A 25,579-nucleotide genomic window follows, 5' to 3' on the forward strand; every position below is an offset into this window, starting at 1 on the left:
GGTGCATTCTCCATGGCCAAAGCCAGGCACGATGTGGATTGTGCCTTTGCTTCCCTGCTACATTTTAACTGCAGGATTTTTCCATTCTCTTTGGGTGTTACTTTTGGCCACAAAAAGTACTCTGTCCTCCCTGTGTCACAATATGAGAAAAGGCATATGCAAGTCATAGTAGTCACATTTTTTATTTTAACTTTTTAGGGTAGTGGGGGAGAAAGAGTATACATTTTTATTTGTACAATATTTAACAATCACTTTATTGAGGGGCAAGGGGGGGTTGGTTTGTTTTTAGTACTTGCAGAAAAACAGCAAGTACCTTTTGACAGTAGTACAACAACCTGTGCCCAAAACACTGACAAATACAAAGAGTAAAGTTAAAATAATTGCTTACCAAAATCTCGAGAGGTAACGAATAGTATATGGACTGAAACGGCATTAAAAGGAAAACAAAAGAAACCCAAAAAGAAGTACTGCTGGTTGAGTATCTGAGGTAAATGATGTTCCATCGAGGATGCTACGTCAATCATTTTGCCCAGGAACATATATTGCAGCTTTCTGCACTTTGTACCAAATGTTCCTAATGAAAGGAAATCCATTAAAAAAGGTTAAAGAGAAGCTGGAGAAAGAGCAAACTAGCAGCCCTGGCTGTCCTGTCAGATGCCAGTCGGACCAGGAGAAGGCAGGTGACTGGTCACAATTTAGTGTTAGCGCACCCGACATCGGCATTTGAAAACCACACCAACCTTCTAAAATCTCAACTGGCAGGAGCACAGTGGTGCGTTCCAGTCCTCAAGGTGTAGTCTGGAATACCATCACCAGCAACAGCTCTACTTCAACAGCAACTGGGGCATGGACTCTGCTCCGAAACGCCATAGTACAAATTCATGCAGGGTACAGTACAGAAGCATCTTGCCCTGTAACATTATGTGTGGAGTTGTGTAGGGCTGAAGCTTCTGGGTAAGCCAGGATGGCACCAGGTCTGGGTCGGGGTGTCAGGAGATGTGGCTTAATGCTGTGCACAAAGGACAAGCTGCTCCTCACCAGCCACAGGACCCAGTGACCCTTAGGAGCTCATGGCCACAGGACCTCAAGGGACAATGGCCACCACCTGCTGGTGTATCACAGCAGACACTCCACTGGCACCAGCCTGACCAAACCCTGCCCTCTACACCTGCACAGCACCATGGGTTCCTGTGTGAGCGGCTGCACACAACAGCTCTGGGGACATGGATTATTTTTACCAATCATGTTAAAAGTACTTAATTACACTATGAAGACCCTTTTCACATTGACACTGTTAAACCCCAGGAGCCTGGGAGCAGCACAGCATTTACCTAGGGAGAACCAAAGGCAGCTTTAAAATGCAAAGACAAGTTGTGTCGGTTCTCCTGCTGCCTTGTTTGCCACGTGAGGGAGCACAGACCAGTCCCCACCATGTCTGCTGCAGGCACCTGCAGCTGCTGACGTTTGAGGGGTGACATCACGATGATGCATGTTTTATACCCAACCAATTTTTCCATTGGATCTCGAGTAACACATTATTAAACAATCTGCATTGACTCCAGTTTTGCTAGTGAAAAGGTTACAACTCATTAGGAGCACCAGCAATGTATGAATGGGTTCTTGTTCAGAACTCAGCAGCTATGTTCACCTCCTACTGTCTGCATAAAGTAACATCCCTGGATTAAAAATGGAAGCTAAAGGAAAGCATCAATGTAAGAAGTGGCCACAAACTAGGTGTCTTTATAGCCAAGCCGAGCATCACCAAGTTGCACCAGAGCACGTTTCCCCTGCTGCAGGACAGCACAGGCCAGGCAGGCGGCACTGCTGCACCCTTCTCCCCTCCCTGCCACCAGCCAACACTGCCCTAGGTCCTGTTCACCCATAAGGTTTCTTACTGTTCCTAGAAGGTCAGTTTGTGTACTTGTAAAACAGAGTACCCGTGGCTGTATGGATCAGTTTTCACACAGCATTCCCAGTTAGCTCCTCACTGCAGCATTAGCAGCTTCTTTCAAAAGACGCTGAACACACGATGTAAAAACAAAGAAAACACTGAGGGAGCACGTGGCACGCTATCAGCTCTTGTCGGTTCTGCACTCTAGAGGTTTATAAAGCTTATTTTACTTGGAAGTTTGTAAAAGGGATCAAATAAGTGTAGTCAAACAGAACTTCTGAGAAGCGCTTTGGCACCTACCAACCTAGCAGTCGCTTTGCAATTTACGCAAGGCCCAACTTCCCAAACTCAAAAAGAAAGTTAGAGTTGTAAAAGCAATTTCACGGGGTTTTCCTCAGTTTTTGAGAGTCTATGCTATGGACACTGGTATTCGTTACCTCTAAATAGTCACTGTGTATTTTAAGTTATACCTAAATTATCCCTGAAATTTGTAAGCATTCATAATCTGAAACCTGTGGCTAGCATTTTTTGCGTCACTCCAGGACAAACCTGCACCTGCAAACGACATCGAGTCTCACTGATAAGATGGCACCAAGTGTTAAGTAGATCTCAAAGCAGAGGGTAAAGATTTTGGGGTAACTGAGCTTCCTGAGGTGATCCTGAAACAGCGATACAGAACCCACTGCATACTGTTTAGTGAAACAGAAAACACACTATGCAGACCTTGTCACAAACATAAATAGGAAAACGACTTCTTTAAAAAACGAACAAGAATTCAGAGCTTTCCAGTGTCACAGCTCACAGAAAATTAAAAAAGTCATGCTTAAGTTTTCAAATATTCCTCAGACACAGCAAACCTAAATAGTATTCAGTTAAATAAATGCATGAGATACTCTGGGAAGTGGAGGTAAGAGAAAAGCTTTAAACTAAAAGAGGAAGGAAAATTTTGTTTCAATAAACAGCACTTTTTTTTTTTATACACAACAAGCTAGTACAAGGAAAGGCTAAAACACTGCTTTAGGAATGGCCATTTACTATTGGCACGAAGCATAGCTTACCCTTTTTAAATAACACAGTGAATTTGCAATACATCATTTACAAAACACGGATCGATTTATTCAGATTTTGTTAGTGTTGTCAATCTCATAATTTAGCAGAGGTGGAACTGAGGTATACCTTGTTGAGGGAGGTTAAGTAATACTTGGAAGCCTCTTTGCTATAACCCACTTGATTACTTTTGTTTATGTACACAGAACAGCAGCACACTAAACATTCACAAGCTGTGTCATAGTCGCATTACAATAGTCATTTTTATAAACAACGGCAAATGCAATAAAAACAAGTTACCCTTTTTTTTTAAATCTGAAATGAAATGTTTGATTTAAAAAAAATAACAGTAGTTCATTTAAGGAATTAGTCTCTTCTGACAGGTATTAAGAAATCGGGCGTCAGTTTTTAAAATGCTTGATTAGCCAGAACAGGTCTGTATTCTTCATGTAAGTTCCTTAACCGCATGTCACCGTTTCTCAGTCACGTGTCCTTCAGGTGTACGCAGGGAATGCACAAAGTCTCAGGGATCCGTGTTTGGGAGGAGGAAGGGGAAAATAAAGGAAAAACACCTCTTAATGCTGTTCCAGAGAGACTTACCATTCTTCTCACGCGGCAAACAGTAATGACGCGAGCAGTCCCCTTAGCTTTAGCAGCTCCAGTGAAGAGTCCGGTGGTCAGTTCCGTGACCAGTGCAACTATCTATCATAGACTGGATTCTTTGGGAGGAAAGTCAACATTTGTCACCATCGTGACCACAGTCACAATATCCTCTGTTGTTATAATGTTAGTTAATTTTTGCATCTGAATAATACGTTCTTCTACGCAGCCTGCTGACAACCTGGCTTCTGCATCATGATCCCAGCATTCCTCTATGGTTTCACAAAGCATTGCCATTCCCTGCGGGCAAACAAAGTAAAGTAAAAATAGAATGGTATATAGAGTTAGCAGCAAGTTTTACGAAGTGATCAGAATCTAGCAATTTAATAGAAAACTGCATTTCTACAGAATCACAGAATGGTTTGGGCTGGAAGGGACCTTAAATCTGATCCAGTTCCAACCCCCTGCCACAGGCAGGGACACCTTCCACTAGACCAGGCTGCTCAAAGCCCCGTTCAGTCTGGCCTTGAACACTGCCAGGGATGGGGCAGCCACAGCTCCTCTGGGCAACCTGTGCCAGGGCCTCACCACCCTCACAGGGAAGAATTTCTACCTAATACTGAATTTAAACCACCCCTCTCCAGCTTTCTTGTCGCCCCCTTCAGGTACTGGAAGCTGCTCTAAGGTCTCCCTGGACCCTTCTCCAGGCTCAATAAGCCCAGCTCTCTCAGCCTGTCTCCACAGAAGAGGTGCTCCAGCCTTCGGAGCATCTTCGTGGCTTGCTCTGGACTTGCTCCAACAGGTCCACATTCCTCCTGCTCCCCTTGAACAGTGCTAAGAATCAGCCGTGGTGTTACAGCAAGTCTCTAGCCATGAAGCAGACCTGGGAAGCATAGAATTCCTCCCTAACAAATCCCAGATATTTCTCATACAACACTGCTTATCCTATGTAGCAGTGTTCAGTTTATAGCATTCCTGTAGTAATTAAGACTATTAGTTCTTAAATATACTAACTTGTGCATTCAAAAGTAACCCTCAAAAATCTTTCATCAAAATAGTGAAAAATAAGTAAGATTAAAAAAAAATCACCCTCTAATCACTTGGAATATTTTAAGATTAAGAATATCCCAGTTTACAGTCCATTTAATTCTTACTGGAATTACTAAACTTACATTCTCCCTTAAAGGCAGCATTATGAACAGAACACCGGATTAACAAAATTTGAAATTCAAATCCTGACAGAACACCGCAGAATGTGGTTGTGTAACGACTTACAGCATGTTTTTGCCAGCATTCTCTTAAAACAGGTCTCTTCTTTTTATGAACTACAACTTCCTGCATGTCTTCGAGGGAGGGATGCTGGCCAATTTCTTCCTCAAATGGCAACATGTACTCATCTACTGGGCCTAAAGATAAGAAAAAGAATTTAACGCACAAATTTTGCTTAAAAAAACCCCAACAAAACCCCAAAAAGCTGATATCCGAGCAGTGCAGTCCACAGTAAGTCTCTTCGGGAGCAGCTTGCCTCCCACTGCCATTCAAGGCTCATCCTGTGGCAGGTTAGCAGCAAGCCGTGACTAAGAGTCTAAGTAAGCACAGTGGCATGTTCGGGAGCACCAGCCTCTGCTCCCCGGCGTGTGGCAGCCGAGTGCAGCTCCGGCTCGGCTCCCCTGCAGCTGAAACCTTGGGAGCACACGGGCGGAGGGGGGCGCTCGGATCCGCGGCTTCCGCCTCACCTCCGCCAACAAACCCCAGCCGGGGGAAGAGGCAGCTTCGGCCCTCATTCAAGCGCGGGCTCCCGCGGTGTCTCATTACCCAGCAGGCGCCCGATCGCCGCTCTTGAGTGTCACCAATACCACAGATGCCACAAAAGACAAGTCTGCAACAGCAACTGCTGCATCCCTCTGCAAAAGCAGCATGCTGCTGCCTCCTTCAATCCACACAGGCCGGGACGTAACCGCTCTTGCTGAAAGCTAAGCCTAATGCCCATCATTAACTGGATGAGAGGGACAAGGTTTACAGGCTGAATGGGAAGTTACATGATTACAGGTCACTGTAATAGAGATTTTACGCACTCGGATAAATGTCTGAAAAAAGCCTAAAGGGAAGAGAGAAGAAATGAATGCACACTATGGATGAGGCCAGCGAAACAAACCAGGCACCTTCTGAAAAAGACAACAAACCCCAAACAAACACATTTGAAGAGTGAAAATGGCAGCTGTGACTGTTCCAGGAAGGCTGCTCTCCTTCACTGCAGTCTCCTTTACCTTCTGGAGTAATAACCACAATGCCAGAGACCTCTACGACACACCTCTAGTAGGAGGTATATATGTATGTTTTTACAGTACATGAAAAATCAATCCAGAACGCAGGGCAGCCTCAGAGATGTGTGCAAGATTGTGTCAATCCTGTTAGTAAACAGGTTAACATTTTTAAAAGGGTAAAATCTCCCCCGTGGCTTCTGCTCCACGAGGAAATGTCTGAAGCAGAAAAGCACTGCTTGGAGCAGAAAAACACAGTGTGGCCACGCACTGATCTGCTGAGATCTCAACCCATCTTGGATTTTCACACAGATAGCTGTCAGCTACACTGGGCTCCAGCAGGAAAGCTTATGACAACCATCATAAGCTTGTCTCACTAGCCCAACTGAGTCAGTCACCTTTACTTGGTTCAGACTGTACTGAAAATGCAGCTTTCTCCTGAACAAAAAATGGTTTTAAGCCCTTTTATCTCGTTCTTGATTAACCCTGACTTATTCTGGGCACCCAAAAAAGATCTCCATTCACAAAATGTAAAGACTATGCATACTTGAAAAGGGTTTCCTTTCTTGGTAGCTCAAAAACTGGATCCAACAGTCTGCTTTATGAGAAGAACACCTGTGATGGACCCATAGCTAACAAATACCAGCTGCGGCGTTGTCAGACCTTGCTGTATTTTCAATCTTTAAGCTATTGACAATTGTCAAGAAGTTCTGACATCCATATGAGCTGAACCAATGTTACATCAGTGACAATGAAGACAAAGGGAGAGCAGGGAAGCTCTGAACCTACATGGAACGGGCTCACTCAGGCACCTATGGTTAAACCAGACACAGCAACTTTTCCTGTCCTGCTGCTGACAGCTGACCTCCTGATGCACTGAGGAGCAGTTTCCTATGATGAGGGGCCAAGGGGGAATCTTGCATATGCTGATGAGCAGCTAGAAAATGGTTAACCTCATCAACGCTCTCTGCAATAAAATATATGTCAACCCATGAAAAATTCATGTCTTTCAGCCTTGTAATTCCCTCACTGACAATCTCTGACATTAGGGAGTGTTTATGGCTGTCTTCCACGGGCAGCACTAAGAGGCGGGTTGTTCTCCAGACACTAAGGTATATAGCAGGAGACATCAGTTTCTCAGCAGGTGCTGGTGGGATATCTCTGTTTCTAAGGTTAATCTCATCTGAGCTTTTGTTTATGAAAAGAAGCAGTACCTTTAAATAAACTGACTGGCAGTAAAACTGTCAGGCTGAACTTGTAAGATACCAAATATATTAGGTGGGGCATTCCACAGTAAATCTCCCTCCTCTCCCTTACCATGACCAGCTGGAAAAATGCAACAGGTATCCATGTATCAAGGGACACCAAGTACTGAAGAGACTAAATTATGAAGTGACTACATGATGTTGGTGTTGCATTCATTTCCCCACACAACTATCACCCTTATGAAATTTTATTACATACATCTAATCCATCTGCCAGTTTCCTGCTTTAAATATACCTCTCACAAATTACACACAATATTTACACAAATTGAATATGTTCCTTACCATCTGAGGCGGTACAGCGCGATGCCAATTCCCAGAGGACTAATCCCATGGCATACATATCTATTCTCAAAAACGCATCCCTTTGGAAGTTTATAGCCCCTTCGAGTACCTCAGGAGCCATATACCTTCGTGTACCAACCTTGAAAGAAATAAAGCACAAAAACTTGTACACCAAGAATCAAACAAGACCACTACTACCACACTGCCTAGTGCTGCTGTAATAATGCTGGTGACCAGCACCATTTTTTGGTCAAAGATTAGAAAACAGCCATGATTATCCTCGCCTTGGACTAAATCTTGGCAGTTTCTTGTATTCTTATATCCAAGTGTAGGTAAAAGGAATTAGAAAGAATCCTACAGAATGGGCCCTATAAAGGATACAAAGCAGGACTGAATAGCTTTTAAAATAAGACGTGTGTAACAATACAACGTATTTGCCACTGCCATTCCATAGCTGATCTACTTGAAGATGTCCTTTCTTACTGCAGGCGGGCTGGGCTAGACAACCTTTAACGGTCCCTTCTAACCCAAACCATTCTATGATTCTGTGATTTTTTCATGTCATAAGGACGTGAAATGTGCTTATGTTCCTCCTCGTGATAGGAGCTGTAATAAAAGGGAAAGGAAAACTAGCTAGCAGAGTGCAATTTATACTGAGAAAGTTACATGAAGTCACTTGCACAAAACTGGCTATTAAATTAAAACTTTGGGGATATCCACACTTTGTGACTACAGTCAATGATGAAATTATGTCCTCCAAATAAATCAGAATTTGTCTGGTGCCGGAACAGGATTTTCTTCACTATTTAAACCTTCACAGTAATAGCTATGCTTCTCTTCAGCAGTTTTACTGAGGTTTTATAATCATACTGTACGGCTTTTTTGTCACTCAACAATGAACTGTGGCCTTCTGCCTTAAACTGAACATACTTAGTTTTCCAGAAGCTATAATGCTCTAAGCTCAAGTTTGTTATTTTAAAAGCACATGGTACGAAAACAGCTTCCTGCTGCATGACCAGTGCTTGATTAGTACTGTTGTCATTTTAGGAAAGTGACCGTTGCTAGGTCACAAAGTTAGAAACTGGCTGCCAGTGTCATTCCTCAGTTTCTGAACAGTGTCTCAGAACAATTAATAAAACATGGCAAATAGACCAAATCCCCTAGTAATAATCACAGAATCCCAAGGGTTGGAAGGGACCTCAAAAGATCATCTAGTCCAACCCCCCTGCAAGAGCAGGGTAGCCTACAGTACATCACACAGGAACTTGTCCAGGTGGGCCTTGAATATCTCCAACGTAGGAGACTCCACAACCCCCCTGGGCAACCTGTTCCAGTAGCTCTGTCACTCCCACAGTAAAAAAGTTTTTCCTGATGTTCACATGGAACCTCCTGTGTTCCAGTTTACACCCATTGCCCCTTGTCCTGTTACTGGACATCACTGAAAAAAGCCTAGCTCCATCATCCTGACACCTACCCTTCACATATTTGTAAACATTGATGAGGTCACCCCTCAGTCTCCTCTTTTGCAAGCTAAAGAGACCCAGCTCCCTCAGCCTCTCCTCATAAGGGAGATGTTCCACTCCCCTAAGCATCTTTGCGGCTCTGCGCTGGACTCTTTCAAGCAATTAATTCCCTGTCCTTCTTGAACAGAGGGGCCCAGAACTGGACACAATATTCCAGATGCGGCCCGGAGAGACAGAGGCCATGTAATAAGATTGGAGGAAGGCTGTGATCTGTAATTATCTAAACTGTTTCATTTGTAGCTTGTGAGAAGAAAACATGTATTGCCAGGTTCCTTAAAGGTCAACAAAGACAAGGTTGATGATACAGTATCCTGTGCATGAAGAACACCTAAACTATTGATTTCCATTCACATGCAGTTAACAGTTGTAACATTTATGTAAATAAATCAGTGTTTACCTGTCCATGTGTATCCCCTGCAGATTTTCCAGCCTCAAACTTTAAAGCTAGACCGAAATCAGCAATACAAGCTGTAAGATTATTTTTCAGCAGCACATTCTTGCTTTTGATGTCCCTTTGAAGTTAAGGAAAAGAAAAATAAAACTGAGATCTAGAACATGAAATACATAAAGTTCTAAGAAAAAAGTAAAACAATAACACCCAAAACGTTATAATGCAAAAGGCAATAAAGTTATAGATAAGCATTCCATTTAAACAACAAAAGAATAATAATAGAATAATAATAAAACCTAGGAGTGCATTTGGCACAACTTTATTCTTATGGAAAAATATAAGACAGCAACTATCACTTTATGCTTAAAATACACACAGATTTATAAGCATGTTATAGAACAGAAACAGAATAAAGAGTTACTGCAGGCTTCAAGTACAACTATATTTTGTTTGTTTAAATAACAGGAGACAAAACACTTTGGGAAAAAAGAATCTTCATTGTTTCTAGCAAGGAGATACATCATCTCCTGCAGAAAGGAAAGGCATTCCCATCTGTCCTGTGTGTACCGTTCCTTCCCCCTTTACACCTCTCCCCCCACTCCTTTTATCATCAGTCAAGCAGTTTTGCCATGACATTACAAATTCTGCAGAATCTGTATTTCTCTTACTCTGTTACTATTTCTCTTTTCACTTTGGTTACCACTATCATTTCAGCTCTCTACTTCTATTAATAGTGTTCTGTATTTACCTTATGTAAAAAAAAAAAAAAAACAACAATTACACTCAACAATCAGCATAACATGCTTACAGTAACAGTTTCTGTTTGAAGCATTCAGTATCACCTAAAGTTATGTATGTTAAATGTTTAAGTTGCTTCAGATAGCTATAATGCTAATTATTTCACATACCACATAGGGTACTGAATTAACTGTACAGAAAATGAAATTGTGACATTATCACAATCACCACATCAAGGTCTATAAACCGTCAGCTAGATTTCTGTTTAGGCTGAGCAGGTTTTTCTTATGAGGCTCTCAACAATTCTGGAAGGAAGGTATCAGAGAGTAATCATATAAATACTTCCTCTCTATCCATGTTTCAAATCCTTTAGCTCAAAGTTGAATGCTAACAATCGCCTGAAACCATTTTACATATACTATACCTATGTGAGATGGCAGGCTTATGTCCATCTTTTAGCCCTGGTATATCCTCATGAAGATAAGCCAAGCCTCTAGCCATAGTCTGAGCTATGTGACAGAGCTCATTCCAAGAAACCACGTTAGCCTTGAGAAAGTCTGTTAATGAACCCTGCACAGGAAAAAAACAGCAAAACCAGAATATCAACAATTACAGGACCAATTTCATTCTCATCTACTCATAAAGAAAAATTCTAGCTGGCCTCCATCACTGAGGAACACAATGCACCTGGCTGCCTTTCTCTGTTTTCTGACAGACCATGTAATTATACACGTACATACACAAACAACTGCTAGTTTAAACAACAAAAAAATAACTTTTGCGTTGTCTCTAGTCCATGAATAGAATCAAGGTGCCTCTACACACCACCTTTACAAGCAAAAGGTGCAGTGAACTCAAGTACAGTGGCACACTTGACAACGAACTGCACTTAGGTGTGTCAGAAATGGGAGCTAGACTTTAGACATTTAACCTCTTTATAAAGAGAACCCTGTTTTTACAAGCATGATTTATCATCTTCCAGGAACAGGAAATTACTGGTTAGATTCACCTTCAAGAATCTTACTGGACTGTGTACAACCATTCTTTAGGAGCTTTAATAGCCTGTCTTTTCTTGTGGACCAACAACAGTAAACTCCAGTTTCACAACATAGTTTCAGAGTGAAACATACACTCTGAATAAAGAGATAATATAAAGTAAAATATATTCAATGTAAAGCTCTTCTCTTCAAAGTCACTTCTATAGTGCATTCTATACACACGTTTTCACAGATTTACATATTATCCAGATTGTGAGATGTCACTGTGTCACATGTTGCTGTGTGAAAAGCCAAAAGGGAAAAATTAACAAAGAGCTGTCAAAGTGTAGAGGCTATACTTCAAAAATAAAATCAAACCCCCTATTTTCCATCAGTTCTCTCAGATGCCATCTTTCCAACAGAAACAGGATTTTTTTTAAAAACTCTTAAAGAAAAAAAACCCAAACCAGTAATAACCTTTCAGAAAGAAAAATTAGTTTGATATTATCTACTTATCATGGAGATCTGTCAAAAAATGTAAACAGTTGCAAAGTTCTAGTCTTCTAAATTATTAGAGCAGGGGCATAAGTGGGACAAAAATGAAAGGATGAAGAATTTAACATTCAGTACTAAAAATACTATCTATGACCTAACCTTAATGCATTAAAATTTCCCTATGTTCTCAAATCTGCTACAGGTAGCATCTTCCTAAAGCCTCCCTGCTGTGCCACTGCTAAGTTTAAGTTAGGGTGTCTTGGCTTCCCCCCTCTTTTTGTACTTAAATCTCTGTGACAGTTATATGCATTTTAAAAAAACATCTAGGTGGCTAAAATAAAACAGTGAACATATTACATTTATTAATGATTCTTACCATGGTTATAATGATAGAATGGGTACATATTACTTCACTCTTACAGACTCAAATTGACTAACACAAGCAAAACAAAAATAAAAACCCAAAGTTTCTGCAAGATGCAGTTTACTGAATGTATACATGTTCAGATGGGAGATATTAAAAAATACATGTTCTAAAAAGCAAAAAAAAGTAGAATGACTGTTTCAACAACATCTCATCTTAAATCCAGCATCTCTTCATACCCAATGAAGAGAGACAAGCTAAGAGTAAGCAAAAACTCTTAAATTTTACTTCTTAACTATCTCAAGTTCACATTTGTAAGAAATTTCTAAGGCAATAATCATAAAATAAAAGAGGTATGCTGAGAACTAAACATACCTTCTCATGAAACGCTGTAATTAACCAGAGATCAACATCAATGCTAGTGCCTCGCTTCTCTGCGCCAATGAACTGCAAAATATTGTCATGTTTCATCCCAGGTAAACTGTAAATTTCATATTCGTTCTGCCATGACTGTTTGTCCTTTAAACAAAGAACACAAAGCACATTAATACCACAATAATGAGTACAAGAGGTACTTCAGGACCTGTCAAAATAACTAAAACCTTTTTCTGTGGGGGGGGGGGGGGCAAAGACAGGCTTTACAGGGCAAAGAAAGCAAGCACAGTGTATGGTATTAACATCAAAAATTACAAATGTTTAGACTAATAACTATGCTACAAACTACTGATCTAACATATAAAGAAATGATGAAAAACTGTCTTCACATGTATTACATATTCACATCTAGTGGAAAACTGTCCGAAAAAAATTAATTTGTTGTAAACAAATCATCAGCTGCTGAAAACAACCTTAGCTATCACAGGTATGAACCATGGAAACACAGAAATCTGTAGATCAGGACTGGAGTCTACATAAGGGAAATCATTACAGTATCTTTCATCTTATGAGCATAGTTCAATTTTTGTACTTTATAAATCTATAAGAACCCCATAAAGAATTAGAAACAGGTTTTCCTTAATTAAAGATAATAAAGTCTCAGATATAGCTTATATTGTGCCGATGGCCAAAACCAGCATAAATACATGCCTTTTCTCCTAGAAGGATAAGAAACTGCAGACGTATTTATTCAGCAAGTCACACTTGCTTAATCACCAGAAAACACAAGCACATTTCTTCACCTCACACATCAGTGGGTATTTCTAATTAATTTAAAATCTATCCTAATATAATTGCGTATGATCACTTTGTGTTCTTTAACTAAACTGGACCTGAAAATTATGAGCAAAATCTATTCTAAACATAGCTTTTAGAGGGTACTTGCTGGGAAGTAAGTATTTCAATTATATTTAATTTGAGCAATCACCTTATGGGCTTGTATTTCAGGGCACTCCTTTTAAGTACAATTTAATTTGAAAAATATTGTCGAGTTTTTCTTAACTGATCAAAAGATGTGTGAGACCTATTTAAAACTACTCACGCCAAGTAAGTATTTTTGTGACTAGAAGTATGAAAGTTTCACTGCGCTTACTTCAGTAATATGCTTGCTGCATTAAAATCCTTAATTCAATAAAGCTCTACCTGCCCATTTTTCAGCTCAACATTTCCATCTAGATTTACATTATATATTGAAAAAATTCTAAAAAGCCTTTATTGTGATTAGAAAAACTGTTTAACATTATGATGTTACAAACAGCACAGGACATTAAGAACTTTTGCTTACCTGAATAGGGAATATTTTGACCGCAACGTACTCATTTAGTAGTTGAGCTTTCCATACACAACCAAATCTTCCCCTAGCTTTGATCTCTAGTAACTGCAATGGCTTCAAACCCATCAATGGTGAAGGTGGTGGTGGTCCAGGATCCTGAAATCAGGTTAAACCCATTAATGAATTTAGTTATTATATGTGCTATCTATGATGACAGCCCTAAAAATAAATGCTTGTAAACAGCAAGAGATTTGTATTAGGTACCCAACCCCGCTTACAACAAAATTATCTCAAAACAAACCAGAAACAACCCAGCAGCCCTTCTCTGCAGGAAAGTAAAACGAAATTGTAAAACATGCTCAGAATTAATGTGCAAGCGACAGCATACCAACAGTTACAGTATAAATCTAACCACATGTAAAAGCAGAGCGGAAATGAAGGAAAAAAGATAATCAAGCTTTACTTGTTACTTTTTTCAAGAGAATCAAAATAAGCACCTTTGATACATTTAAGGCTTGGTTTTTCGGTTTGTTTATTGGACATATACATGATCCTTTCAAACCTTCAGTTCAATGATCTAGTGACTTGACTCTACAAAGCCATTAACTCCATTTCTGAGTGACTGACTCTGCACCCCTCAGACATCATCTGCAAAGCAGATGAGGTCTACATCAGCAGATTGGACGGGGGCAGCAGTGCAGAGCTGGAGTGTATCCCCTCACTGTCTGCAGTGACCACGTCCTGGTTGCGTTCTCACAAGCCATCTGAGCTGATACCAGCACAGCTCTCTAACTCAGTAATTCTACTGTTTATGGGAGACATGAGGCTGCAAACCAAGATGAGGGCAGGCCATGCTACTACAAGGTCCTCTAGTACATCACTAACTTATTTTTTCATTCAGGAACCACTGAACCACATGCGTAGAGCAGGCATTTGGCACAGGAAACCAAGTATCATCACCTCCAGTCAGCCCTCCAAGCTACACTAATGGTGGTGTGAAGAACGACAGCATCTATGCTTCAACCTACCAATCCATTTTGACTGCTCCCAACTTTTAATAAGGTAGATAGCTGATAACTTTCTGAAATGCAAGTACTTGGCTGTACCCCAGAAACAGAACTAGAATTTAAGAGATCACCTTGTCATATCTCACAGTGTTTGTACTCCATTGAGGGGCCAGCCCAACAGTTGCTTTTCAAATATGGCAGCACAAGGCTAGGAAGCACAACTGCAAGTGAGACAGAGCTTCCATGCAGCTATCCATATAACCACCAATATTTCTTCAGACCTGAACAATTTCCCTTTCTGGGAAAGAAAATGTGAAGGCTTAAGGAATACCCTGTATTTTGTATTTTATGCATCTCTTACATATTCTGTACCATACACATCATCTGACTGTAACAAGCAGATTTTTAAACTTTGTTGCCAAAGACATGCTTCTGTCTAGGCTGTCCTTTTTTCTCCAGCCTTTCATGGTGGATTAGTTATACTTACGTAAGCTTCTTCCCTACCATGAACAAATGCATCAGACCCATATACAAATGCTTTTGTATGGAAGAATGTCACTCTATGCATAGAACATGACTGTCTTCTGTACAATCCCTGTTTTTTGCAAGAAAGTAAGTCAAGTTCTGGTGTATAGTGGTCACCAAGCAGAATTACGAACACTGTCAACATAAGACACAGCTCCACCTTCCTTTTGCAGTCCCCCAGATAAGTTTAAACCACAATTTGTTCTTCAGTCCAAATTTCTACAGAGAACTGTCAATGTCAGTGGAAGGGGTGATAGCTTGGGAGCACACTGCCAGATCACACAGATGGGAAGAGGATGAACGACTGCTTTTACTGGCAGTGCACGACTATGGAGACCAGAAAACTGCACCACAACTCTTAGTATCACATATGAAAGAAACAAACATACAAATGAAAGTTAGGTGTTGCTTTTAAATGATATCCACACTCCAAAATACAATTAAAAAAACCCCAAAAGTCTACTATTCAAAAAAGTCTCTAAAACATATGTTTGGCTTCTCAACTTTTTTCCAAAGCAGTCCCAGCTGTAATACTGGTTTAAAGAGAAAGAATTCGAAACACTGGAGGAGCTGCTTCTACAAAACAAATGAGAGTACACTAAAGTTAAGTATTAGAGCACTTCAGTGAACAACAAAAAACCTCGTGCATGTTAAGGACACATTTTCTGAAGAACGTGGTTTTAAGTATACTTTACTGTTTCGAGAATGGAGACAAGTGCTTCTGTATTGAACACAGAATTTTGAGTAGTTTAAGTGCAGGAATAAAATAACCATTCTCTTGTTTCTTACTAAGCAACAAATACATCCTTAAAGAGTAACAAGCTTTGAGGAGACACAGAGTTACAGCAATTTAAAGAAGCTGTAACCTAATTCCACAAGTTAGTAACTGTAAAAGAAACTGTAATGTTTTAAATTCAAATTAATAGACACATTACAATACTACCTTGAAACAAATATGAAATCCTTTTGCAAATGTGGCAGCAACAGATGTTTTAATTTGTTACATCAAAATTGCTGGGTTTAAAGCGGGCAAGTGAAAATACAGAAAATGAAGTTTCAGAGTTAAGTTTTCCCTCCCACGCTGACTTTCATTCAGTGCCAAAGCCCTTTATATGAATATTCCAGGCACCAGGGAAATCACTGTCCTTAATTTGTAATAGTTACAGTTCCAAGTGAAACTGGAAACAAGATGCCCAAATCTACACAAAAGCCAACTAACTCTTAACTGTTATTTTAAATAATCCTGAGCATCTGGGGATTTAACATCAGTTAATTACACAAGCTTTTAACATTTTGAACCTAGCAACTTGCCTGAATTGAGAGAACAACTGATGGGAAGTAACCCCAAATCTCACTTTGCTTTAGTAGCTAGAACCTCCCTTCCTTTCTATACCCTCCACCAAAAACATCTGCTGACACTCTGAAGCACACTAGATGATTTTTTTTCTTGATATCAAGCAAATGATCACTTACTAGTTCTCAAATATTTGATGAAAAAAATTGCAGTGTCTATCATGAGAGAAGGCACTAAGTCCTCAGTAAGAAGTGGCCAGTGATAAGCGGTGCTTTTTACTTTCACATTAGACCGTGATACTTTTCATATACCTGAATTTCTTATTTCCTAAAAAATGCTGGCATTTCAGAGTATTTTCCCACTACCTCATACAGCAACCTCCTGTGGTTCCCTGCACATTTTCCTTTCGTCTTGAAACATTTCTATGAAGTCAGAACTTTCGGTGTGCTTATGAAGCAGCAACACACACCCACACACATAAATCAAAACAAACCCAGATTTAAAACGGAAAGTGTAATTGCCTTCTGTTAACATAACTAAAAGAATAGTTTTCCAGTTTATTATTTTAACAACTTTGTTAAAATCAACAGGCATTTACTCTAAATCTACAGGTACTATTTTTGTACAGCAACATTCTTTCGCAATATTTTAAACTTGCTCTACTTCTAAGCAAAAATGTTTAATATGCCACAGGCATAGTTATTTTTGTATGGCTTTTTAAAATCATCTCTGTGGTGGCAAGGATGACGATATAATGTGAGTATAGATATAATGTGGATATATCAGTCTAACAGCTCGCCACAGCTGTCAAAAAACCAGTACCCAATTTTCCATTCCTGAACCTTCCCTGGCCCTTTCCTTGGACCGATTCTGGCACTGGTTTGACCATACCACAAATCAAGGTGATACACTATACTGCCAGAAAGCTTTTCTCTTTTAGGGTTTGTTTTTGCGGGGGTTTTGTGTATGTGTGTGTGTAGTTTTTTTCTGTTTGTTTGGGGTGTTTTTGTTTGTTAGGTTGCTTTTTTGTTTTGTTTTGGTTTTTGTTTTTAAAATCAGGTTAGCTTTCAGGTAGTTTGGCAAATGGAGTCAGTCTGCAACAACATTCAGGTGAAGGCAAAAACCACTGCAAGGCAGAGGGAAGAGGGGCTCCCTCTTTTGGTAGCAGTGAGACATTGGCCCATCTCACTTTGTCCACTATACCTTCTCAAGGCCACTCTCTGTCCTAACCCCAGGGCAGTTCACAAAGGCAGCAGGAGCAGGAACACTCCTGCCACACAATCACCTACTGCCAGGGGAAAATGAGAAGCAGCTATGTCTGCAAAAAGTACTTCAACTAACAAAGTTATATGATGCATTCTACTTGGACAACTAAGCTTTACTCTTCCTACAGGTCAATGCCGTCAATCCTTAACACCGTAAGTCCAGGTTGCACGTTCATCTCAAAATCATGGACATCTAGTTATGCTGTACACTCCAAGCTTCTCAAATCTCAAACAAGACTTTTTGGTTCTGATTTTTATAGCTGGGAATTGCAGTCAGCTGCCAGGTAGTGCATACTAGTCATACCAGAAAAAGAGCAGAGGGAAAATATATTCATGAAAGAATGGTAACTTACAGAAATAGGTCTCCTTAAGTACCTTCAAGAATAGTTCTTAAGATCAAAGAGAAGCTTAACAAACATGAAATTACAAATCCCTTCCAAATATGACCAACTAAACAGATTGTTTAAGGACCTGCCCCAACACAGTCTGTCAGCACTTGGGTTTATCTCCAGTTATGTCTTTCGTATGGCAACTGAATCAGGTGACTCACCATGTACAACAAAGAGAAAAAAAATAAAAAGACCAATTAGCCAAACAGGGTTGTACGCAGACACATTTCCCTTTCTTGGCTCCAGAATATAAACAAGTTCTCAAAATTTCTGACCACATGCAATTTTTGTTAAATGGTACAGTATTTCCCCTTGGTTATATATACTTTACAGCTTATATTGTGGATCACAGGTTTAAAGCCATGCCCTCCTGTCCTATCCCTACAGGCCCTTGTAAAAAAGTCTCTAACTTTCTTGTCAGCCCACTTAGGTACTAGAAGGCAATAGGGTCGAAAAGTTCTCACTGAAAAAGTCTGATGACTATCTTGGTTGCTTTCTCCCTTTCTCGTTTGGGTCTGGTTCATTTTCACCAGCTGATCTGTAAAGTTAAGATCCAAATACTGTAAAAAGGAGTCAGAATTCTTAATTTTTGTAGTTATTCTAAAATTGACTACAATTTGTATCAAACTACATTTCTTTTAAATAGCATCAATCCTTTTTTTTTTCACTCCAAAAAATCCTCTTTTCTCACATATTGCAAACATATTCCTTAAAGTAATATAAACAAAGTAGTTATTTGTAGTGAAGATACTTCAGCTTCCTCCCCAACTGAAATTATGCCAACTGAAGAAAAACAGTAATACGAACAGAAGGAACTCTGCTAAGTCTTTACAGATGCAAGATATTCAGGAAAATATCATTTCCATTATATTTTCTTCTAAGTTACAAGACATTACAGCTATTAGAGAACTAAAGTGACAATGGAAACTGAGCATTCATTCACATTACAACTCAAATCTCGACTTTTTCAATATTCAATTTAAAAGCCTAGCAATAATGACCAGGTATCTGAATTAAGAGTTTTCAGTTAATGGCATTTTCACATTAAGTATCAGTAGTTTAACACAAGTAAAAATAACTTCTGGGCAGTGAGAAAGACAAAGTAGGGACTTAATAGTGAAAGAGTATTTTTCTTCAGGTAATCTATTCCTTCAAGGTCCTGAATCACAAAAAAACCCATCACATCACTCAAATCACAACACAAAGACCACACACCTCAAACAGTTATTGACATTTCACAGGTCGGAGATGACAACAGACACCCAAAGACAGGACAGCAGTGGGCAGGATGTGCCATGTACTTTCAGGGCAGTCTACCGCAACGGCATGTGCAGTCTGTACTGGCTGAACTGCTCCCACAGCCCAAGACTGAGGTTATCAGCACATGCTGGCCCAGTGGAGCCCTCACTGCCACTCATATGAAGAGGCACCAGGGTGGAAGTGACACAAAGGCATGAGGGGGTAGCTGAAGAACCACAAACAGATGATGCCTCGTGTGTTTCATTATCAAACCCTGAAGGTGTTTAACTTGATGGCCTGAGAAACTACAGTAAATTTTAAGAAAGCTATGAACAGCAGACTAAATCTGTTTTTAAACCATGCATGCTTACAAATTTCTTCTCCAGAACACTGAGGGGTGAAAAAAGTAATTAATACCAAAACAACTTCTTACATGTCCACAGAAAGTTCCATAACCATGAACAAATATCAATGCATCTTACCTCAATCATTATATGAAAGGCGTGCTTGTAGAGGGGAAAAAACACAGGCAAAAGAAATTACTATATATACCAAGAATGGGATGAAAAACAGCTCATAAGAGACAAAATTCATTGTTTGTGAATTAAGAACAAAAATATCCCTGGGGATAGCAATACTTCCTTGAACTAAAAACGGATAATTTAAAAAAATAAATATATATTAAAAAAATCCATCATTGATATGTTAGCAAAGTGGGCAATAAAAGGCTATTATACAAACCCTTTGCTGAATTGATCTTACAATTAAAACTACAGTTGTCCATTTTAGGTTTATAAACATTCATGTTTCTACAAAACAGTATATAAACACATGCAGAAAGTTCATACAAACACAAGTTACACAAGCTTATTTCTTGTTTCCTCACAAGTGTACAGTAGAGGGCAGGGTTGTACTTTTTAAATTCACTGTAATTAGTCACTAGCTCTGGAAAACGAAAACTTTTTAATGCCTATGTTATAACTAAACCTTTGAAATAAATAGGTCATCATATACTAGGTCTGTATTACTAAATTTAATCAACAAATCTGGCATGCTAGAGCTGTAACTAGAACAAGTGAACTTGAAAAAACTATATCCAACATCTATAAAGGGAGATTACAGTATTAAAGGTTCTTTCAAACAAGTCACACGAGTTCAGAGACTGTGGAATGAAATCCATTATAAAAACCTAAGTCCCAGAGCACGGTTGCTGAGACTTGAAAAACACATTTTAATGACACACACTTGTTTGTGTTACTTTCATCTCTTTTTTATTGAACAATCTCATCACTCAAGCAGAGAAGCGCTGAAACACCTTTGTTCCTCCTCCTGTACATCTGTCTCAGCCATTTTCTTTGTCCTTTATAATTTGATCAGACAGATGCTGCAAGAGCATGAAATTCAAACACTTGAAGTATTCAGCTGCTACGTAACAGCTTTTTCTTCACCCTTTTCTTCACCCTTTGTCTTTATGTTCTTAAGATGCTACAGAGTGTAGGGCCAACAAAAGACTTTTCTCTGCACTTTGAAAACTGTCTAGCACACACTTAGCATTATCTAAACAATTAGTAACAGAAGGGCTGAAGTATTTCTTGAAGGCTAGATTAGTTGGGAGTCAGATTTATTAATACTGTTATAGAGTTTGAAGCCACTGACAGAGAGCACTGAAGAACACCGGAGCTAAACAGGACCACTCCATCAGTCAGCCCACCACTGGAGATGAGGGTAACACCCACACCAAGAAGATGAAGCAGATTCTTGCAGGACCTGTACAGCCTCTGCAAATATTTTGGGGCACTTCATATTGGAAAAAAAAACCCATACTAAACAAAACCACCCAAACTTTTTTTTCAGAGAAGCTGATCATCTTCACCTTCAAATCTCTCGGAGCTGGTGGTTCCAATAGAATGACAGCTATTCCACACTTGTTTAGGAGAACTACAAGTAAGATTCTGCAGCACTAACTCCACAAACCACAAGCATAAGTTCCTCCTCCAAGACCCCCCATATTTCTTTGTCAGAAGCAGCAGCCAAGCAAAATAAAAGTATTAATCTTTGAATGGGATAGGGAATGGCTACCGTAACAGAGTAATAGAACTATCTCTGTGTACTCCTATTTCTCCTAACTCAAGTAAGAACAGACAACTGTTAAAAAACCATAAAAAGCACTGCTTACATGAGATAGTTATTCAATAAATGTCTGTTTTGTGGCTGTAAAAAAAATTATTAATTCTTTTTCAGGCTTATTTACTACTAAACTTCTCCAGTTTCTGAGGATTTTTAATTCCTCAGAAGTAAGGAAAAGATACACAAAGCCCACCTTTCTGCTCTTACCATAATGAGAAACTGCAAATATGAAATGGAGAAATGAGTTCTCTCACTGCTCTCTTACGGGGATCAACAGCCCCCAAACACTAATAAATTAGACACGCATGGGAATTTTTAAAAATGCACATCATCAGCCTCCTGATTTGAAAATCATTGTCCTTCCCTTTAGACTACAGACCACTGCCTCAGGCTTTTCATTAGAAACGCAAGTATCACCAGTTTAAGCGGTACCAGGTTATTATAGAAATGCAAATAGGTGCAACAACCCATATAAACTGGGAGTAATTTCCCTCTCCCATTTGTATAGCTACTACCTATACAAATGTATATAAACACACTTTCTATTTATACTGCTTGAAAAATACTTCTAAAGGTTTTATCATGGATTAGGAAAATTATTGTGATATTTGTAACCAGCTAGAAAAAAAAACAAAACACAAAAAACCAACCCGGCCAAACAAACAAAATGCCCCAAAACCATAAATACCCCAAACAAAAAAACATCCCAAATAAAAACAAACCCCACAGAAAAATGCAAGCAATGTGGTCTTCTCTAAAGTCTAATAAGCCAAGAATAAGATATCGTGTAGAAAGCTAAGGTGTAGTATTGCAAGTATAGAGCGCAGGTTAGAATTATTTAGAGTTCTGCTTAAATTAATGCAAAAGTAACTTGAAGCTCACTATAGAAATACATTTTAAAGCCTGTTTTTTTAACTCTAACTGTACTTTAAAGTTCCCTTTAGGTTGCTATTCAGAGTAAGTCACCTTACACCTGGATTTGTATTTTCTTACCTCTTGACAAAATAAGAATTATGGTTTACTTAAATGGAGATAGCTCATTCTGAAAGTGAATGGAAAACGCAGGGAAGTAGTTGGGTGGGGTTTTTTGGGGGGTTGGGTTTTTTTTAATGGCTTTTAAAGCTATCAAAGCTTAGAATCAAAGGTCTGGATCTGGTCATATACAGAACATTTACAAAGCAATGCTATAAACTTGGTTTTCAATTATTTGTCATACAAATTCTTCCCTCTGTTAAAAGATTTTAAGGAACTGCCTGTATTGCAACAGCCCATAAATTAAACAAAGGGAAAAAGACACAGTTACAAGCTATTTACCCACTACACATTAAGGACTCTATAACAACTTTCCTTCTGCATTCTTAGGGTGCCCCTATATTTACGTGGGGTTTTTTTTTTGGTTTTGGAATTTCTTTTTTTTTTTTCCCCTTCCTTTATACAACCTTATCATGGTTGTGCCTTTTGGACCAAAACCAAAGGATAATGCCATACCTTCCTCCTGTGTCAGTCCAGCTATTGTTACCAACTATAAAATAAATTCTTATTAGCTCTCAAGATATGAAATGCAAAATTAGAGAACATGAAATCATTCACAGATCTAACAGTCCAAATCCAGAGATCATTCAGCTATTCCTTTTTAATACTAACACTGCCACCCATTATACGTTAATCATTCATTAACCACCAATACGTACCCAAAAACAAATCCCTCCTAGCTAGCCACAAGCTCTAACTCAGTCTTTATTTTTTTTTTTAATTTTTACTCTAAGCTCCAGCTTTTCTTTGTGGATGAAACTTTTCCCATTTCATGTAAGTATTTGGCTTCTCCTTCATGCATTTTTCAAGTAGCTATTAATCTTCCAAGGTTTGGAATAAGTCCTCAAAACACCTCTCCCCTTCTTATTCTTCATTTTTCAAGCGTTACAATATTTTATTAAAATATCTGTAACAACATTAAGAAAAATAGTGTGGCTGGAAAACAAAAGCCAGAAAAAAAAACCCTAACAGTTTAATTTCTTCATCCTTTTTCAGCAGCCAATTGTGATTTTCTGAGTGTGACAAAGGGATAAAGGTTATCTCAGAAATTGTAAGCATACCAGGTAGATTATCTGATGTGCTGAAAGTCAATTTAGAGAATGAAAACAACGAATTAAAATCCTTTTCCTATGCCAACTACAAAAAATTTCCTGTTATTAATTACTTTCAGGTTTTTTGAAAACAAACCTCAAGTTACACACACTCACCAAACTCCTTGGCACAGGTCTGGTGCCCTAGACCAGATGTCTGAGGTTAAAAACTACAGCTAAGAGCAGTGCTTGTTCTGTTATTTTGTTCTCTTCCTTTTCATTTCCAACACAGAACTTATTTTTCCTCTGCTACATATGCTGTCGGACCTGCAGTCAGTTCAGAATCTGTCTTGCTTCTGTCGCTACTAGAGATTTTTCTTCTTCAGCATTATTCACCTTGCACTATGTGATGCCGTTTTCAATTCTAATTTGTTACAGCTTAAACTGAAATGCCAAAACCATGACATAGCTACAGAAATCTATTCATACTTGGATGTCTTCAGAAAGAGATACACTAGAGAAAGACTATCATGGTATAGTAGTGAATGGAGCCATACCAAAATGGCATCAACTAAAATCAGAGGGGGTTTTTATGTTCAAATAACCCCTCTTCCCCACAAAAAAACCTCTTTATATATCTTTTATATATATATATCTTTATATATATCTCTTTACATTTCACACATGTACTTCTACTATTCTTAATTCTTGGTTCATACAGCACATGACATTCAAGACTAGGGGCATTTTCCAACTATATAGGACCAGTGAGGTTCATCCATATGGAGGCAGGGAAAAGCAACACATAAAAGATCGTTGCGCTTAATATTGGGAATGATGGGTGAAAAGCTTAAATGAAGTGATACATAGGGGTTAACTGCAGAAGACATAGTTGTATTCAACTATGCAATCCTCCACTCTGAGTAGAGAAAGAAATGGTAATTCCTAGCAACTAACCTTGCTTTTATAGACATGCTAATAAGACAGAATCTGTCCATTCTGAGTTTTTAAATTTCTGGTAATACCAAACAGGCCTAGACCAGGGCTTTTTTTGTGATTAGTGATTAAAAACATGAAGTATCTTTAACCCAAGTAATTTCAAATGTTCCAGAAGAAAGCACAAAAATAGGTTATGAAGACATTATGTGAATCTGTAAAGCTTTTTTCAACCCTCTCAACATATGACTCTTACTTTAAAAACAACACAAAACAAAAAAAGCAACTCTGTGATCCAGTACGATATTCATAACTTGAGCACTCAACAGAAAGTACAAGAGGTTAATCTCTCTTTGTACAGTAGGGATGTAAAATGTTGGAAGCCACAGCTCTGTGAACTGATAAAAACCAGAAGTGTTACTTGTGTCAGTTACACTATAAAATAGGTTATGGTCCTATCTATCAGTTGACAAAGTGGTAACACCACAGTTGTAATTAGCATTGACTGACAACTCTGGCCCAAGCTCAAGAGATGTAAAAAAATAAATGAGCATAACATATCAACTCCTTGCCATCCACATTCATATTTCTACCAGGAATATTAGTAGGATGCTGTGGAGAAATCCAAACTAATTTGAGAGTGAAAGCCTTTGTCTGCAAAGACAATACTGCTTCATTTTCAGTGTACCTGGAATTCATGAGTGAAAATTAACAGGGTGAGAATAAGTCTTTTTATGTGAAAATACACAAATTCAAATATTTAAAATACTCATCGATTTTGGTAAGTTTATCAGACATATGAATAGATGTTTGCAGCATGATTAAATTGAATATAAATAAGAAAATTAAATGGTTCTTTCAAACCACTTGACGTATGCACATATGTATTTAGCAAACTTACACTTGTTAATAACTCATTTAAGGACTGAGAGTGACAGATTTTCTACATTTTGACAGATTTAACTGGAGAGCACCCCACACGATAAAATGAGGCATACAGTTAACAGCACAAACAAGAGATAAAGGAGTATGTATGCAAAGACTAACGGGAGCAACAGGAGCAAGGACAGGTCCCTGCACCGACACCTCAAAGCACCAGTTCTGCTGTGGCTGCTCCTGAAATATGCCTCCAGACTCGGCGAGCCCTTCAGGTTCAGGCATCAGCAAGGAACATCTCAGCAGTTACCTG

The 25,579-nt window shown here is 39.0% G+C and overlaps 1 protein-coding gene across 1 annotated transcript in view; it reads right to left on the reverse strand.

Annotated features, from left to right (window-relative positions):
* Positions 1-166: 166 nt before the first annotated feature.
* ACVR2A (activin A receptor type 2A) overlaps positions 167-25,579 on the reverse strand; it is a 71,815-nt gene continuing 46,402 nt past the window's right edge. The window contains exons 5-11 of the mRNA XM_065671244.1: positions 13,558-13,701; positions 12,213-12,356; positions 10,426-10,571; positions 9,270-9,384; positions 7,350-7,488; positions 4,814-4,944; positions 167-3,838 (exon numbers count right to left, since the gene is read on the reverse strand). Coding sequence (XP_065527316.1) covers positions 3,644-3,838; positions 4,814-4,944; positions 7,350-7,488; positions 9,270-9,384; positions 10,426-10,571; positions 12,213-12,356; positions 13,558-13,701 — 1,014 coding nt within the window. The 3' untranslated portion in view covers positions 167-3,643. The remainder of the gene's footprint in view (positions 3,839-4,813; positions 4,945-7,349; positions 7,489-9,269; positions 9,385-10,425; positions 10,572-12,212; positions 12,357-13,557; positions 13,702-25,579) is intronic.

The sequence above is a fragment of the Lathamus discolor genome, chromosome 3 (assembly GCF_037157495.1).
Source record: "Lathamus discolor isolate bLatDis1 chromosome 3, bLatDis1.hap1, whole genome shotgun sequence".
Lineage (NCBI taxonomy): Eukaryota > Metazoa > Chordata > Aves > Psittaciformes > Psittacidae > Lathamus > Lathamus discolor.